Source organism: Cetorhinus maximus, chromosome 20 (assembly GCF_964194155.1).
Source record: "Cetorhinus maximus chromosome 20, sCetMax3.hap1.1, whole genome shotgun sequence".
NCBI classification, from domain to species: Eukaryota; Metazoa; Chordata; class Chondrichthyes; order Lamniformes; family Cetorhinidae; genus Cetorhinus; species Cetorhinus maximus.
In genome coordinates this window covers 82059116-82076012 of record NC_135898.1, presented here as the reverse complement: position 1 = coordinate 82076012, position 16897 = coordinate 82059116, and the positions used below count along the sequence as shown (strand labels likewise).

The 16897-nt window shown below is 44.1% G+C and overlaps 1 protein-coding gene across 1 annotated transcript in view; it reads right to left on the bottom strand.

Moving 5' to 3' along the window:
- Nucleotides 1–16066, bottom strand: part of LOC144694699 (solute carrier family 2, facilitated glucose transporter member 5-like) — an 82023-nt gene extending 65957 nt beyond the window's left edge. The window contains exon 1 of the mRNA XM_078565289.1: nucleotides 15921–16066. Coding sequence (XP_078421415.1) covers nucleotides 15921–15971 — 51 coding nt within the window. The 5' untranslated portion in view covers nucleotides 15972–16066. The remainder of the gene's footprint in view (nucleotides 1–15920) is intronic.
- Nucleotides 16067–16897: the final 831 nt, after the last annotated feature.

The window sequence follows — 16897 nt, the reverse complement described above, 5'->3', positions numbered from 1 at the left end:
GGGCCGGAAAAATCCCGGTCTTTGTGCCTGTCTTCGCCGAGGAAGATACAAGAATTTGCCCGGAATTAGAGATCCAAGGGACTAGGGAAGATGAAGAATTGAAGGAAATTAGTATTAGTATGAAGGTTGTATTGGAGAAATTAATGGGGCTGAAGGTTGATAAGTCCCTGGGACCTGCTTTTCAAATCCCAGAGCGTTGAAAGAAGTAGCTGTGGAGATAGTGGGTGCATTGGTGATCATTTTCCAAAAGTCTGGAACAGCAAACATCAGCCCGCTATTGAAGGAGGGAGGGAGGGAGAAAATGGGGAACTACAGATCTGTTAGCCTGACATCAGTAATAGGGAAAATGTTGGAGTCTGTTATAAAGGATGTGATAAATGGGCACTTGGATAATAATGATCTGATATCTGGTATAAGCAACATGGACTTATGAGTGGGAAACCATGTTTGACGAATCTGTTGGAGCTTTTTGAGGATGTTACTAACAGAATTGATAAAGGGGAGTCGGTGAACATAGTATATTTGGATTTTCAGAAGGCGTTCAATAAAGTCCCCACAGGGGGTTTATTAGCAAAGTTAAAGCCCATGGAGTAGGAAATAATATACTGGCATGGATCAAGGATTGGTTAACAGAAAACAGAGAGTAGGGATAAACGGGTCATTCTCATGTTGGCAGGCTGTGACTAGTGGGGTACCGCAAGGATCAGTACTTGGGCCCCAGCTGTTCACAATATATATCAATGATTTGGGTGCGGGGACCAAATGTAATATTTCCAGGTTCACGGATGACACAAAGTTAGGTGGGAATGTGTGTTGTGAGGAAGCTGAAAAGCATTTTCAAGGGGATTTGGACAGACTTAGCGAGTGGGCAAGAACATGGCAGATGGAATATAATGTGAAAAAATGTGAGGTTATCCAGTTTGGTAGGAGGAACAGATGTGCAGGGTATTTCTTAAATGATGAGAGATGAGAAAGTGTAGATGTACAAAGGGACCTGGGTGTCCTCGTCAATAAGTCACTGAAAGCTAACATGCAGGTGCAGCAGGCAATTAGGGAGGCTAATGGCATGTTAGCCTTTAACGCAAGAGGCTTTGAATACAGGAGCAGTGAAGTCTTGCCTCAATTGTATAGAGCCTTGGTTAGATCGCACCTGGAGTACTGTGTGCAGTTTTGGTCCCCTTACTGAGTGCAACAAAGGTTCATCAGACTTGTTCTCGTGTTGGTGGGACTGTCCTATGAAGAAAGATTGGGGAAACTGGGCCAGTGTTCTCTACAGTTTCGAAATATGAGATGTGATCTCATTGAACCTACAAAACACTTAAAGGGGTAGGCAGGGTAGATGCAGGTAAGGTGTTTTCCCCTGTTGGGGAGTCTAGAACCAAGGGGCACAATTTCAAAATAAGGGGGAAGCCATTTAGGACCGAGATGAGAAGGTTTTTTTCATTCAGAGGGTTGTGAATCGTTGGCATTCTCTACCCCAGAGGGATGTGGAAGCTCAGTCAGAGTTTAAAGCAGAGACTGACAGATTTCTAAATGCCAATGGCATAAAGGGAAATGGGCATAGTTTGGGAAAAAGGCATTGAAGCAGATGATCAGCCATGATCATAGTGAATGGCGGAGCAGGCTCGATGGGCTGAATGGCCTACTCCTGTTCCTATGCTCCTATGCAGACAAATTAAAGATTGAGTAAAAGACAGAATATTAATCATGGAGGATCATGGCCATCAAGTCCTGAAGCGAAACAATTATTTAATATTTCTGCCATCTCTCAATCGTTATCTGTATCCTGTCTATCCCTTAATGGTCCAATTACCATCATAGCTTTCCTTTTTTATTGATGTGCCTGTAAAATATTTTACTGTATTGTTTTACATTCCTTGATAATTTACTTTCATATTTCCTCCTTGTCTTCCTAATTGTTTTTTTTTTACTTCTCTCCTAATCTCTTTGCATTCTCTCTTATCCTGCACTCCTTTGCTGTCTGTGTACTTAATGCCTCTTTCCTAACCCTCAGTTGTTCCCTTATGTCTTTATTCATTCATGGAGTCCCGGTAGTGTTTTTTTTGTTCTTTCCTATAGCAGAATATATTTTCCCTGCACTCTAAACGCCGTTTTAAATGTTTCCCATTGTTGTTCTACATTGCTGTTTGTCAGTTTTGTTGTCCATTTTAATTTTCCAAGTTTCATTTCCCAGCTTTTCACCCATCAATTGACCTGTTTTTCTGCCATATTTGTGTCCTTCTCTGTTATAATTTTAAAGCATATACTATGGTCACTATTGCCTAGATGCTTTGCTAGTTTTACTTATCTGCTCTGGTCCATTCCCCGATACAAGATCGTGTATCTTCCTTTGCTGGGCTTCTAACACATTTGGTTAGGAAGTATCCAGTACACGTTATAGGACGTCCATTCCCTTATCCCCTTCACCTGGTCCTTCTGTCCCACTAATATCAGGGTAGCTGAAATCCCGAAAGGGTGATAGGATGGGTAAATATGGCATTGAATGATGAGGTGAGCAAGGAATTAAATGCATTTAAATGAAAAGAGGGGATGTCTTGAATAAATTAAACAAACACAAAGAAGATAAAGGCCAGGATTTTCCCCTCGGCGATTTGGGGCGGGGTCCGCTCGCCGAGGGGAAAATGTCGTGGGATGATGTCGGGAGTGAAATTGCTTAAATCCATTTGCTTATTTCAAAAAATATTTAGCTGATGTCCACTGAAATCACCCTTCAACTAGTGTAGAAGTTTGTAAGTTATTGAAGGCAAGGTCATGTGTCCTGCCATGCCATTTGATAGGTGTTTGAGCAGGTTTCTTCTCTGTTAATTCAGTTAGTCCAGGCAGTGTATTCTGCTGTCTCTCTTTGTCACATGAGGGGGACGTGTTAATAAGTTTTATATTCTTCTATTTTTAATGTTTTTGACAATGTCACTGATCTCTCTGAGACAGCACTTTGTCTCAGGGAGCAGTGCGCTCTTTCACGCGCATGCGCAAAAGAGTGCACTTTGACAGTTGGGGATTCCCTCCCCCCTCCCCCCCAGGAAGCACATAAGCGCATAGCGCTTCTAGTCGGGCAGGCCGCTGGGCAGGCCTTAATTGGCCCGCCCACTCAAAATGGCGGTGGGCCCCATTTCTGCGGCGGAGTTCAGCCCGCCCATCGAGGTAAGAATTCTGCCCAAAGTCCCTGGTCCAGATGGATTGCATTCACATGTTAAAAAAGGTTCCAGGGAAGAGATAACAGAGGCATGACTACACACATGGCAGAGGGCTGGTGGATGGCTAATATAATTTAATGTAAAGAGGGACAGAACATGTCCAGGGAATTATAGGCTAAGTCAGCTTAATGTCAGTGGTTGGAAAAATAATTGAATCCTTGCTCAAAAAAGAGAGAATAGAAGAACATATAGAAATGAGAAATCTAATAATGAATTGTCAGCATGGATTTCAAACGGGAAACTCTTGCTTGACCGACCTTATTGAATTTTTTGAGGAGGTAACAGGGTGATTCTCTTCCTTCAGGTACCATGCCCTAAGAGGGCATTGGCAACCATGGAGTTCCATTGGATTGGTCCATGGTTATGCTTGGCAAAATACTGCAGGGGTTTGGCATTGCCTTCTGCAGTATGGCTGACCAGGAAACTCTCCCGCTCTTACCGTCTACCATCAGGCGTATTGGAAGGATTTACAGGCTGATAATCAACCTGTTTGGCCACATTATGAACACACATTCCGTAGCCATCAGGTCCTGAAGTGGGACTTGATGACAGAGCGTCTGGGGTAGAGATGCTACCACTGCACCACAAGACCTCCCTAACAATGGTGATGTAGTAGATGTAATTTATCTGGATTTTCAAAAGGCCAATAATAGACTAATGAATAAGGTTAGAGAATGTGGAGTTAAAATGGATTGTTAACTTCAAGTCAGAAAGCAGAGAGTTTTTTTTATTTGCTCATGGGATGTGGGCTTCGCTGGCTAGGCCAGCATTTGTTGCCCATCCCCAACTACCCTTGTTCAGAGGGCATTTAAGAGTCAACCACATTGCTGTGGGTCTGGAGTCACATTGACACCAGACCATGCAGGGGAACAGATTTCCTTCCCTAATGGACATTAGTGAACCAGATGAGTTTTTATGACAATCGGCAATAGTTTCACAGTCATCATTAGACTTTTAATTCCAGATTTTTTATTAGTTTCAAATTCCATCATCTGCTGCGGTGGGATTTGAACCGAGGTCCCCAGAGCATTACCCTGGGTTTCTGGATTCCTAGTCTAATGGCAATACCAGTACACCACCGCCTCTCCACAAGTAGAGGGTAGTTATGCAGAATGACAGAAGGTGGGAAGTGTTCCACCAGGGTCAGTGCTGTGATCACTGCTGTTCACAATTTACATTAATGATTTGAACTTTGGAATCAAAACCACAATTTCTAAATTTGCTGACGACACCGAATTGGGCCAAAGAGGGATAGTCAATGCTGAGGAGGGCTGTAACAACTCACAGGAGGGCAAATAATTAACAAATGAAGTTCAACGCCAATAAATGTGGGGTAGTACATTTTGGGAGGAAGAATAGGGACGTCACTTATTACTTGGGAGGTGCAAGTCTAAGTGGGATAGAGGAACAAAGGGATCTTGGAAAATAAATACATCAATCATTACAAGTTACTCCACTGGTTCGCAAGGCCGTAAACAAAGCAAATCAAGTTTTAGCTTTTATTTCTAGAGGGATAGAATTGCAAAGTTGGGAAGTTATACTAAACCGGTATTGAACCTTGGTGAGACCACACTTAGAGCACTGAGTGTCATATTATAAAAAGGATATAGAGGCACTGGAGAGAGTGCAGAGCAGATTTACAATGATGATATCAGAAATGTGTGGGTATACATATCAGGAAAGACTTGACAAGCTGGGTCTCCTCTCCTGAGAAAAGGCTGAGGGGTGACCAGATTGAGGTCTTTAACATTCTGGAAGGTTTTGATCGAGTGGATACAGGGAGAATGTTTCCTCTTGTGGGGAAGAGCATAACTAGAGGCCATCAATAGAAGATAGTCACCGAGAAATCCAATCGGGAATTCAGGAGCAGCGTCTTTACCCAGAGAGTGGTGAGAATGTGGAACTTGCTACCACTGGGAGTGGTTGAAGTGAATAGTATAAATGCATTTGGGGCAACTAGACAAGTTTATGAGGGAGAAGGGAATGGAGGGTTACACTGAGATTTAGATGAGAAAAGACAGAAGTGGAGCATAAACAACAACATGGCTGGTTGGGCTGAATGGCCTGTTTCTGGGCTGCTTATCTAATGTAATCCCTATTTCAGTGCTCAGAATTGTCCTTTTGTGCCACTTGTTGAAACTGTCATGTTGCTACCTCCTCAGCTCCTATTTACCAATTCCAATGGGTTTCCCAATGGGAAAGTTCTGGCCGGCTTTATCATAAGGATTTGAAATTGTGTGGGAATACCAGGTAGGTTTTGTGTCACCTGGGCTATAGTCCTTCACCTCCTACTGTTTCCTGCCAATTGAGGTGAAATGAATTTATTTTGATTGTCACAGGACTGGTGGAGGTTCCTCCGTTCAAAGGAATCTGTGCTAATATATCTCTGCTGGTCCCACTCTAATAATACAATAGTCCAGATCATCCCGACACTGGATGGTCCTTTGGAAACACTCTAATCACAACATGTCACCCTTTATGTGGTTCAACAGTAACAACTTGCCTCTAACATTCAAAGGCAGTTCACAGTAGCGATTATCAAACAAAATTTGACGCTGAGCCAAATAAGGTGATAGAGCATCTTGAAAGATGACAGAGAGGAGGAAAGGTACAGGGAGGGAATTCCAGAGCTTAGGGCTCAGACAGCTAAAGGTACGGCCGCCAGTGGAGGATTGATTAAAGTTGGCGGTGCACAAGAGGCCAGAATTGGAAAAGTGTCGATAACTTGGAGGAGGGCCGAAGGAAATTATAGAGAGAAGGAGGGGCAAGGCAATGGAGGAATCAGAGTACAAAGATGAGAATGTAAAACCTCTCTCTCCCATTAAGATCAATCTTTTTGACCAAGCTTTTGGTCACCTGCCCTAATATCTCCTTAATGTTGTTCAGTGTGAAATCCTGTTTGATGCACCTTGGGACATTTTACTACATTAAAGGCTCTGTATAAATGTAAGATGTTCTTTGGGGATGTATAAGATTCATTAAACAAGGCATGATTATAATTGAGTGGCAAACAGCCTCAAAGGGCTGAATGGCCTCCTCCGGTTCCTGTGACCAGTTGAATAGCTGATTGACAATTGTATCATGTTCCAGTCTCCAGATGTCAATGTCCATAAAGGTGAGTTATACAGGACAACCAAAGCAAGGGAGCAGCAAGGCAGCGAAAGGGAGACAGTACTGCGCAGGAAGGTAAGGGGTAAAAAAGGAGAGAAAGAAAGACAGATGCCTCACTCCATCATCCGCTCACTACAGATGTTTGATTAACTGATCAGCCATCGCCAGATTCATGGCTCAATCCTATTTGTTGAATCTTGTGAATTCAGGAGTCACTCTCCAGCCCTGAGGTAGTGATGAGACTCTGTGAAATATTAATCCGAGTTTCAGCTATTCCCCCCCCTCCTTTCCACAAGGGATTCTAGGGTGTATCCCATCTGGTCCAGGCTCCCTGTAGTCATTTTGTGCTCTCAGTTTCTTGTGTGACAGATGCTTTATTGACCTACACATATGTTATCAGATTCCACACCCTGTCTGACTCGATGTGATGAATTTACTTACCACATCTGCCATTTCCCCATCCCTCCCATTCCAACACAACTTTAATCCTTAAAGAATCCGTCTTTCATAATCTGCAAATTGTGTCCACAGCAAGAACTTACTTGCTGCATTTTAATTACCTTTTCCACGAAGAAAACTATTTAATCCTTCGAAACAAGAAAAAAATAAAGTCAGAAACACAGATTGATGGATAAAGAACTCACCGTGCCATGAATCCGGAGCAATTTCAACCCAATTCAAGAGCGCACAGGCTCAAAGTGTTTGATGGGGACAGTGTAGAGGGAGCTTTACCCTGTATCTAACCCCGTGCTGTACCTGCCCTGGGAGTGTTTGATGGGACAGTGTAGAGGGAGCTTTACTCTGTATCTAACCCCGTGCTGTACCTGCCCTGGGAGTGTTTGATGTGGACAGTGTCGAGGGAGTTTTACTCTGTATCTAATCCCATGCTGTACCTGTCCTGGGAGTGTTTGATGGGACAGTGTAGAGGGAGCTTTACTCTGTATCCAACCCTGTGCTGTACCTGTCCTGGGAGAGTTTGATGTGGACAGTGTCGAGGGAGTTTTACTCTGTATCTAATCCCATGCTGTACCTGTCCTGGGAGTGTTTGATGGGACAGTGTAGAGGGAGCTTTACTCTGTATCTAACCCTGTGCTGTACCTGCCCTGGGAGAGTTTGATGTGGACAGTGTCGAGGGAGTTTTACTCTGTATCTAATCCCATGCTGTACCTGTCCTGGGAGTGTTTGATGGGACAGTGTAGAGGGAGCTTTACTCTGTATCTAACCCTGTGCTGTACCTGCCCTGGGAGTGCTTGATGAGGACAGTGTAGAGGGATCTTTACTCTGTATCTAACCCCGTGCTGTACCTGTCCTGGGAGTGTTTGATGTGCACAGTAGCGAGGGAGCTTTACTCTGTATCTAACCCCGTGCTGTACCTGTCCTGGGAGTGTTTGATGGGGACAGTGTAGAGGGAGCTTTACTCTGTATCTAACCCCATGCTGTACCTGTCCTGGGAGTGTTTGATGGGACAGGGTAGAACAGTGGTATTCACTAAAAAAATAGTTGGGGCCAATAGGGATGTTGGAAAATTTTAGTCAGGCTGCAAGTAGAATTGAATAAATATTTACAGATTCACTGTGATTTATTTCTCCAAAATGCAATCTTGGTACGTAAAACACAATACATGATTATAAACTATAAACACATTAATAATGGTACACAGTACACCAGGTTTACAATTGCTAAAGTGATTAATAACTCACAACACTTAACAACTTACTATCTCTTTCTACTTATCTCCCGCTCGCCAATCCTCCCTCTCCCCTACCCTCCTGCTCCCCCTCCTCTCCTGCTTGCTGACCTTTCCACTCACTGCATTCCTTCCTGACTCTCCTGTTCAGTGGCCCTCCCTCTCGCTCGCCGCTTCCCTCTCCTGAAGCCTCAGAGTGAACAAGGGCTTGGGAGAGGGGCAGTGAGAAGGACAAAGCGAGGGAGGGAGCTAGAGGAGCTGTGAATGGGAGGGTCGGGGAGGGAAGTGGTGAGTGAGAGGTTTGGGGGGGGCGGGAGAGGCGGCGAGCAGGAGGTAAGTAGAAAGAACTAGCAAGTTATTAAGACAGTCACCAAGAAATCTAATAGGAAAATTCAGTAGAAACTTTTTCACTCAGAGAATGGTGAGAATGTGGAACTCACTATCACAGGGAGTGGTCGAAGCAAATAGTATGGATGCATTTAAGGGGAAACTAGTTAAGTATATGAGGGAGGAGGGAATAGATGGTTATGATCATAGACCTAGATGAGAAAGGATGGAATGAGGCTCAAGTGGAGCATAAACACCAGCATGGACTGGTTAGGCCGAATGGCCTGTTTCTATGCTATGCTATTCTATGATTCCATGACACTTCCACCAGAGGTGTTGGCACCTCAATATACAACCAACTGATCTGATAAAGCTCTGCAGTCCTGCCACATCCAGTCGTGAATGTGGTGGCCAATTGAACAACTCACTGGAGGAGCAGGCTCCACAAATATCCCTATCTTCAGTGATGGGAGAGACCAGCACATCAGTGCAAAAGATAAGTTTGAAGCATTTGCAGCTGTCTTCAGCCAGAAGTGCCGAGTGGATGATCCATCTCGGCCTCCTTCGGAGGTCCCCCAGCATCACAGATGCCAGTCTTCAGCCAATTCGATTCACTCCATGTGATATCAAGAAACGGCTGAAGGCTGGATACTGCAAAGTCTATGGGCCCTGACAATATTCCGGCAATAGTACTGAAGACTTGTGCTCCAGGACTTGCTGCGCCCCTAGCCAAGCTGTTCCAGTACAGCTACAACACTGGCATCTACCCGCCAATGTGGAAGATTGCCCAGGTATGTCCTGTACACAAAAGGCAGGACAAATCTAATCCAGACAGTTACCACCCCATCAGACTATTCTCGATCATCAGCAAAGTGATGGAAGGGGTCATTGACAGCGCCATCAAGCAGCACTTACTCACCAATAACCTGCTCATTGATGCTCAGTTTGGGTTGTGCCAGGCCCCCTCAACTCCAGACATCTTTACCCCCTTGATCCAAACAAAAGAGGTGAATTCCAGAGGTGAGGTGAGAATGACTGCCCTTGACATCAAAGCAGCATTTGACCAAGTGTGGCATCAAGGATCCCTAGCAAAATTGAGGTCAATGGAAATCATGGGAACTAGTGTTGAAAGAGGTGGCTGTAGAGATAGTGGATGTATTGGTAGTCATCTTCCAAAATCGTATAGATTCTGGAATAGTTCCTGTAGCTTGGAAGGTAAACAATGTAACCCCACTGTTTAAGAAAGGAGGGAGAGAGAAAATGAGGAACTTAGAGACCTGTTAGCCTGACATCAATAGGGCAAATGTTAGAATCTATTTAAAGGATGTGATAACTGGACACTTAGAAAATAATGGTAGGATTGGACAGGGTTAGCATGGATTTATGAAGGAGAAATCATGTTTGACAAACCTGTTGGAGTTTTTTGAGGATGTAACTGGCAGAACAGATAAGGGGGAACCAGTGGATGTGGTGTATTTGGATTTTCAGAAGGCTTTCGATAAGGTCCCACACAGGAGGTTAGTATACAAAATTAAAGAGTGCATGGGACTGGGGGAAATATACTGGCATGGATTGAGGGTTGGTTAAAGGATGGAAAAGAGAGTAGGGATAAATGGATCATTCTCAGGTTGGCAGGCGGTGACTAGTGGGGTGACTAGTGGGGTGACCAGTGAGGCTTGGGCCCCAGATATTCACAATCTGTATCAATGATTTGGATATGGGGACCAAATTTAATATTGCCAAGCTTGCTGATGACACAAAACTAGGTGGGAGTGAAAGTTGTGAGGAGGATGCAAAAAGGCTTCAAGAGCATTTAGAAAAGCTAATAGAGTGGGCAAGAACATGGCAGATGGAATATAATGTAGAAAAATGTGAAGTTATCCACTTTGATAGGAAAAACAGAAATACAGAGTATTTCTTAAATAGTGAGAGATTGTGAAGTGTTGATGTCCAAAGGGACCTGGGTGTCTTTGTTCATAAGTCACTGAAAGCTAACATACTATGGCTGCAAGAGCAAGTCAGAGGCTAGGAATCCTGCAGTGAGTAACTCACCGCCTGACTCCCCAAAGCCTGTCCACCATCAACAAGGCACAAGTCAGGAGTGTGATGGAATACTCTCCACTCACCTGGACGAGTGAAGCTCCAGCAACACTCAAGAAGTTCAACACCATCCAGGGCAAAGCAGCCTGCTTGATTGGCACCCCATCCACAAACGTTCACTCCCTCCACCACTGACGCACAGTGGCAACAGTGTGTACCATCTACAATATGCATTGCATTAACTCACCAAGGCTCCTTAGTCTCAAATCCATGATCACTACCATCTAGAAAGACAAGGGCAGCAGATGCATGGGAACACCACCACTTGGAAGTTCCCGTCCAAGCCACTCACCATCCTGACTTGGAGATATATCATCGTTTTTTTCACTGTCACTGGGTTAAAATCCTGGAACTCCCTCCCTAACAGCACAGTAGGTGTACCTACACCACATGGACTGCAGCAGTTCAAGAAGGCGGCTTACCATCACCTTCTCAAGAGCATAATTGTGGACAGACTGAAGGTGTTCCGCAAAGCTGTCACCCTGTCTGTGTTTGATCTCTCCAATGTAGAAGAGTCTGCATTGGGAGCAGCGAATGCAGTAGACCAAATTGAGGGAAGTGCAAGGAAGGAGTGTTTGGGCCCTTGGACGGTGAGGAGGGGGGAAGTAAAGGGGCAGGTGTTGCACTTTCTGCGATTGCAATGGGAAGGTGCCGTGGGAGGGGGTTGAGGTGTTGGGGGTGATGGAGGAGTGAACCAGGGTGTCCCGGAGGGAACGGTCCCTACAGAATGCCGACAAGGTGGTTGAAAGGAAGGTGTGTTTGGTGGTAGCATCATGCTGGAGTTGGCCGCCAAGGGTCACTGGACTAATAATCCAGAAGCCCAGGTTAATGCTCTAGGAACATGGGCTCAAATCCCACCATGGCAGCTGGTGGAATTTACTTTCAATTAATAAATCTGGAATATAAAGCTAGTCTCAGTAATGGCGACCATGACACCACAAAGAAGGGAGGAGTGCACTGTCAGTCTCTAATTCAACTATTCCATGTTGATTTCTCCAGCCAGCTATACAGCCAAATATGTGCTTTACCTAGGAATCTCAGAATGACTGCTCAATGCCTAAGTTTCTTCAATTAACAACAAAATGATTAGTTTAGTATAAACCAGATTTGTCAATCTGAAGGCAAAGCTTATTAACATACTGTATGAAACATGAAAGTATAATAATTACTCTGAATACCTTAACTCTCACACGCACCAAAAAGATAATAAAATAGAGGAATTCTGCCAAAAGGTTAAATGTCAATGGTTCGAGGGAAAAGGATAGATGATGGGGTCCTTGAAATGGTGTCTGGGTTATATGTTTGGTCTCTTGGCGCTGGTCTGCGAAACAATCGATGACTCTTGCACTACTTTTCAGTCGGACTTCTTGCAGTCAGTCGATTTCAGAACGTAGAGCGGCTTCGGAGCAACTTCCATTCACTCTTTGCTTTGGACTGGGTCTGGAGCTTCAGGAACTGTTGTCTTCTTTAACCAAGCAGTTGATCCTTCTTATTCATTCACTAATGCCCTTTGGGGAAGGAATCTACTGTCCTTATCTGGTCTGGCCTACATATGACTCCAGGCCCACAGCAATGTGGTTGACTCTTAACTGCCCTCAGTTCAGGAATGGGCAACAAATGCTGGCTTTGTCAGCGATGACCACATCTCATGACCATCAAAAAAAATATACGGACGTGTTTAGTGAGTGAGCAACAATGTGGCAGATGGAGTATAATATGGGTATAATGCGTGAATTTGAAACAGAATATTTTTTAAAATGCTTTTATTCTCAGGGGATTGGAGTCCAAGAATAAAGAAGTCTTGCTACAATTGTACTGGCTTTGCTGAGGCCACACCTGGGGCGAAATTTTACGGCCCCATTTGCGGCAGGAGCGGGACTAGAAAATGCAGCGAGCTGTTCAAAAGTCCATTGACTTTGGCGTGACTGGAAAACCCCACTGGTGGGAGGGGCCATAAAATTCCATCCCTGGAAAACTGTGCACAGTTTTAGTCTCCATATTTAAGGAAGGATATAATTGCATTGGAGGCAGTATAGCGAAGGTTCATTAGATTGGTCCCTGGGATGAGGAGGTTGTCCTATGATGAGGCTGGGTAAATTGGGTCTATACCCTCTGGAATTTGTAAGAATCAGAGGCGATCTTGTTGAAGCATGCGTGATCCTGAAAGGAATTGACAGGGTAGTTACTGAGAGGTGGTTTCCCCTGGCTGGGGAATCTAGAACACAGGACGCAGTCTCAAGGGCAATTAGGGAGGGGCAATAAATGCTGGCCTTGCCAGTGATGCCCATATCCCATGAATGATTAACAAAAAGAGAAAAAGGAGAGGCGGAAGAGTCAAGAGGGAAAACAGAAGAGAAGAAAGGGTAATGAAGGACAGGAGGATAAACTGAAAGATTCAATAAGCTAAGGAGCCCATTAAAACTATAGGGTTGGGTGAAGTATGATGGACACAAGGGCATCAGAGTCACTACCCTGACTAAAATACCTTCACTTTACCCAAAGATATTTAATGTCTGTTTTAGCTGGGACCATCGTCAGCCTAGAGCAACTCTCTGATGAGGACTTGGTGTACTTTTGTCTTGGATCTCAGGCGAGCAAGGCCTGAACAGCTTCCAGTCAGTTCTGCTGTGTAAGTAAACACCCTCTGTAGGTGACCTGAGGGCAAATGACAGCAGCAAAGAGAAGAATATGTCAAAGAGTAAAAGCAAAATAAAAGCAAAATACTGCGGATGCTGGAAATCTGAAACAAAAACAAAAATTGCTGGAAAAACTCAGCAGGTCTGACAATATGTGTGGAGAGGAAGACAGAGTTAATGTTTTGAGATCGCATGACTCTGATGAAGTTCTGATGAAGAGTCATGCGGACTCGAAGCGTTAACTCTGTCTTCCTCTCCATAGATGCTGTCAGAAATGCTGCGTTTTTCCAGCAATTTTTGTGTTCGTGTTTGTGTATATGTCAAAAAGTGTCGGTACCAGAACACAACCCTGTTTGACCGCACTGCAGATCTCATCGGGTTCCAATGTTGCCCCGTCATAGCTGACCTTACCCATCACGTTGTTATGGAAAGAGATCACATTGAGCAGCTTCAGGGGACAGCCCATTATCTCCAGCAGCTTAAATACACTGCCTCTGCTCACATGGTCCAATGCCTTGGTGGGATCAATAAAGACAATATATAATGGTCTCCTTTGTTCACAGCACTTCTCTAACGGCTGCCGGAGTGAGAATATCGTGCCAATTGTAGATCTTCCAGTTCTGGGATCAGGGGTAGGTGCATTCAGCCAGAATCTGCAGTCTGACAAGGGCAACACAGGCAAATACTTTCCCCACGATGCTCAGCAGGGAGATACCTCGATAGTTGTTGCAGTTGCTGTAGTCACCCTTGTTCTTGTGCAGGGTCACAATCTTTGCATCACATATATCCTGGGGCACTGCCCCCTCCCTCTAGCAGAGACGGAGGAGTACATGCAGATACTGCAGGAGTGCTGGTTTCCCATGTTTGATGAGTTCATATCCCAAAAGACCGTCTATAAAGGTGAATTGACCACTGGGTCACGACCTCCTGTGCGTCCATGGACATCTGCAAGTGAGATATGAAGATGGCGGACATTGACACTGCCAATTGGGAGACGGTCGCTGACAGCCGTGACCCCTGGAGGTTGACTGTTTGGAAGGGCATTGGAAGAGATGAGCAGACACAAAAAGCTCAGCTGGCTGAGAAGAGGGCCTGGAGAAAACAGAGGCCAGTGAATCGTGCATCTTCTCAGCCCACTGTCTTCCACTGCAGCAAATGCGGCAGAGGCTGCCATGCCAGAGTAGGGCTCCTGAGTCAAACCAGGCAATGCTTAACATGGAGTTGACCACCATGGAGCAAACCGTTGACTTACAAGACAGAAGGCTACCACATGAATTAGCTGAAACCCCTGCGGCGTACATTGAATGAGCTAACTCCTAGCTATTTCATATTCATAGATAAAGCTTTTGAACACTGTGGCATGAGATGTTCTTTCCATACATGATAAACTCCTCTTTGTTCACTAATAAACATTCCAAATTCTATGGTAATGGATAAAAGCAAAATACTGTGGATGCTGGAAATCTGAAACAAAAACAGAAAATGCTGGAAAAACTCAACAGGTCTAGCAACAGCAGAGAGAGAAACAGAGTTAAAACTTCGAATGAATATGAGCCTTCTGTGGTAAGCGATCTGGTTTAAAGTCGACTGGTTGACTTTGAGTCAAAAATGCTGCTTTTAACTTCACAAAAATATAATTGGACAAACGTTCCACTCAGTCAATACAAGTAAAGCCAGAACACTGCATTCCTTCAGCATTCATTCATTCTACTGCGTCTTACTTTGTCTCACAAATTCAATGCTGATAAAAACCCTTTTTAATGAGATGGAGAAGGTTCTGAGAATGCATCAGGTAAGTATTATGAATGGCCCGAAACATATCTGCTAATTTTGTGCTTCAAAGGGGAGAGTCAAATTAAAACTCCATCTCTTCTAACAATAAAACCCCGTTCATAGCACCAATTTTACTAGTAATATAAACATTGCTCGGTCTCTGCTAGCTAGGTGCCAGAATTCTTGAATGCCATATTCAACAAAATGCAAATGCACTCTACCTCGCTTACATCTCAAAACTAGTACACATTAAAGCAACCAGATTAGCTGGTTTTAATCCAATTAAGACACACCCACAAACTAAACCTCTATTTTAAAAAAATAATTTCCAATAACATTATATACATTAATAGCTTCATGACACAGGGTCGGTGAATATTTTTAAGGCAGTGCTAGATAGATTCTTGATTAATAAGAGGGTGAAAGGTTATCGGGGGTAGGTGGGAGGTTACAATCAGATCAACCATGCTCTTATTGAATGAAACATAGAAAACAGGAGCAGGAGTAGGTCATTCGGCCTTTCGAGCTTGCTCTGTCATTCAATATGACCATGGCTGATCAATAATCCACCAACGATTATTTAGGCAAATGCAGCAAGAGTATATATAGACAGCAGCGATTTGAACAGTCAGGCTTTTCCAGTGGTGTTTACTGAGGGAGAAATTCTGCCATTCTTTGAATAGTATCATGGGATCAGTCACCTTCATCTGAACAAGCAGCTATGATCTCATCTTATTTGAAAGATGGGTACTTCCAGCAGTGCAACACTCACTCCCTCAGTACTGCACTGGAGTGTCAGCCTAGATGAGGTGCTCAAGCCTTTAAGCCAAAGGCAGCCAATTTCAGATTCTGAATGTGGAGTATATCTACTGGTTATGAGGTGCTACACAGAACAGCCAAAAGTTGCACAGTCCTCGACTCAGAACTATCTTAAGTATGTAAAGGGTTATTAAATTTTAAATGCACTCAGTTATGAAGAACCTTCACGTAAAGGAAACGCACTCATCTTGTTAAATATATTTGTTTCTATTTAAAGTAGAATTTGAACAAACAAAAGTGAGGGCATCTTACCCCGATGATTTTTCCATTGCCGGAGTCAGAGAGATAAGCTTCTTCTACCATGATCCCAGCCAGAGACACTCAGCAAATTCAACAGATCCACACCCAACAAAAAAAAAACCATGTAATCCACAACCCTCCACCTCAACCTAACTTCAAACGGGACAGCAAGATGATTGATGGTGCTTTGGGCCAATGAGAAGAACGGGCTGTCAGACACACGATGTCAACAACGTGCTCCCAGGAGGAAGGCGGGAGCTAAGAGTTGGCAAGTTCTGGTGTGACGGAGACAGTCTGCAGAGTTGGGCAGGAACATTGGAACTATCACATGCATCACATGAGGGGCATCAGCAGGACCGGGGACATAAGGAATCTTTTACTTTAGCAAGAATGGTGAACTGGCCAGATTGCCCTGTAGTTACCTGCAGCATTTCCCCTGCTGTGTAAAAGGTCACACACGCCAAACTCAGTGAGGATGAAAGAAATACTGACCCTGCGTAACTACTATTATAAAAGAAATGGGGAATCAGTCTGGGCGGATCCGGTCAAACAGCCGCTCTAATGCTGCCGTGGTCTTGGGATTATATCTACGAAGTTGTTGATTTACTGTTCGTTCCCTCAATTTAAAGGGACAGTGTAACACTTCATCACCCATTATTAAAACAACTTTGTTCCTGCTTTCCATGGCTTTACTCCTATGCTTCTCAAGGGTTATTAGGGATGGACAACCAATGCTGGCCCGGCCAGGGACGCTCATATCATATGAAAGAATAAAAAAGAACGATTTTGCACTGTAAGATTTAATGTAAACATTTTTAAAGGGATTTCCAACCTCAAATGCATCTTTAACTCACCTGTAACAATTCCCAGTAGCACACTAGCTGTCACTCTGATGGGAATTCCCCTGTTAAATGACAGCCCCAACCTGTAACAGTGACCTGTCATGCCAAGAGGTGGGCTTTCCGTATGGGTTAATTAACACAGGAAAT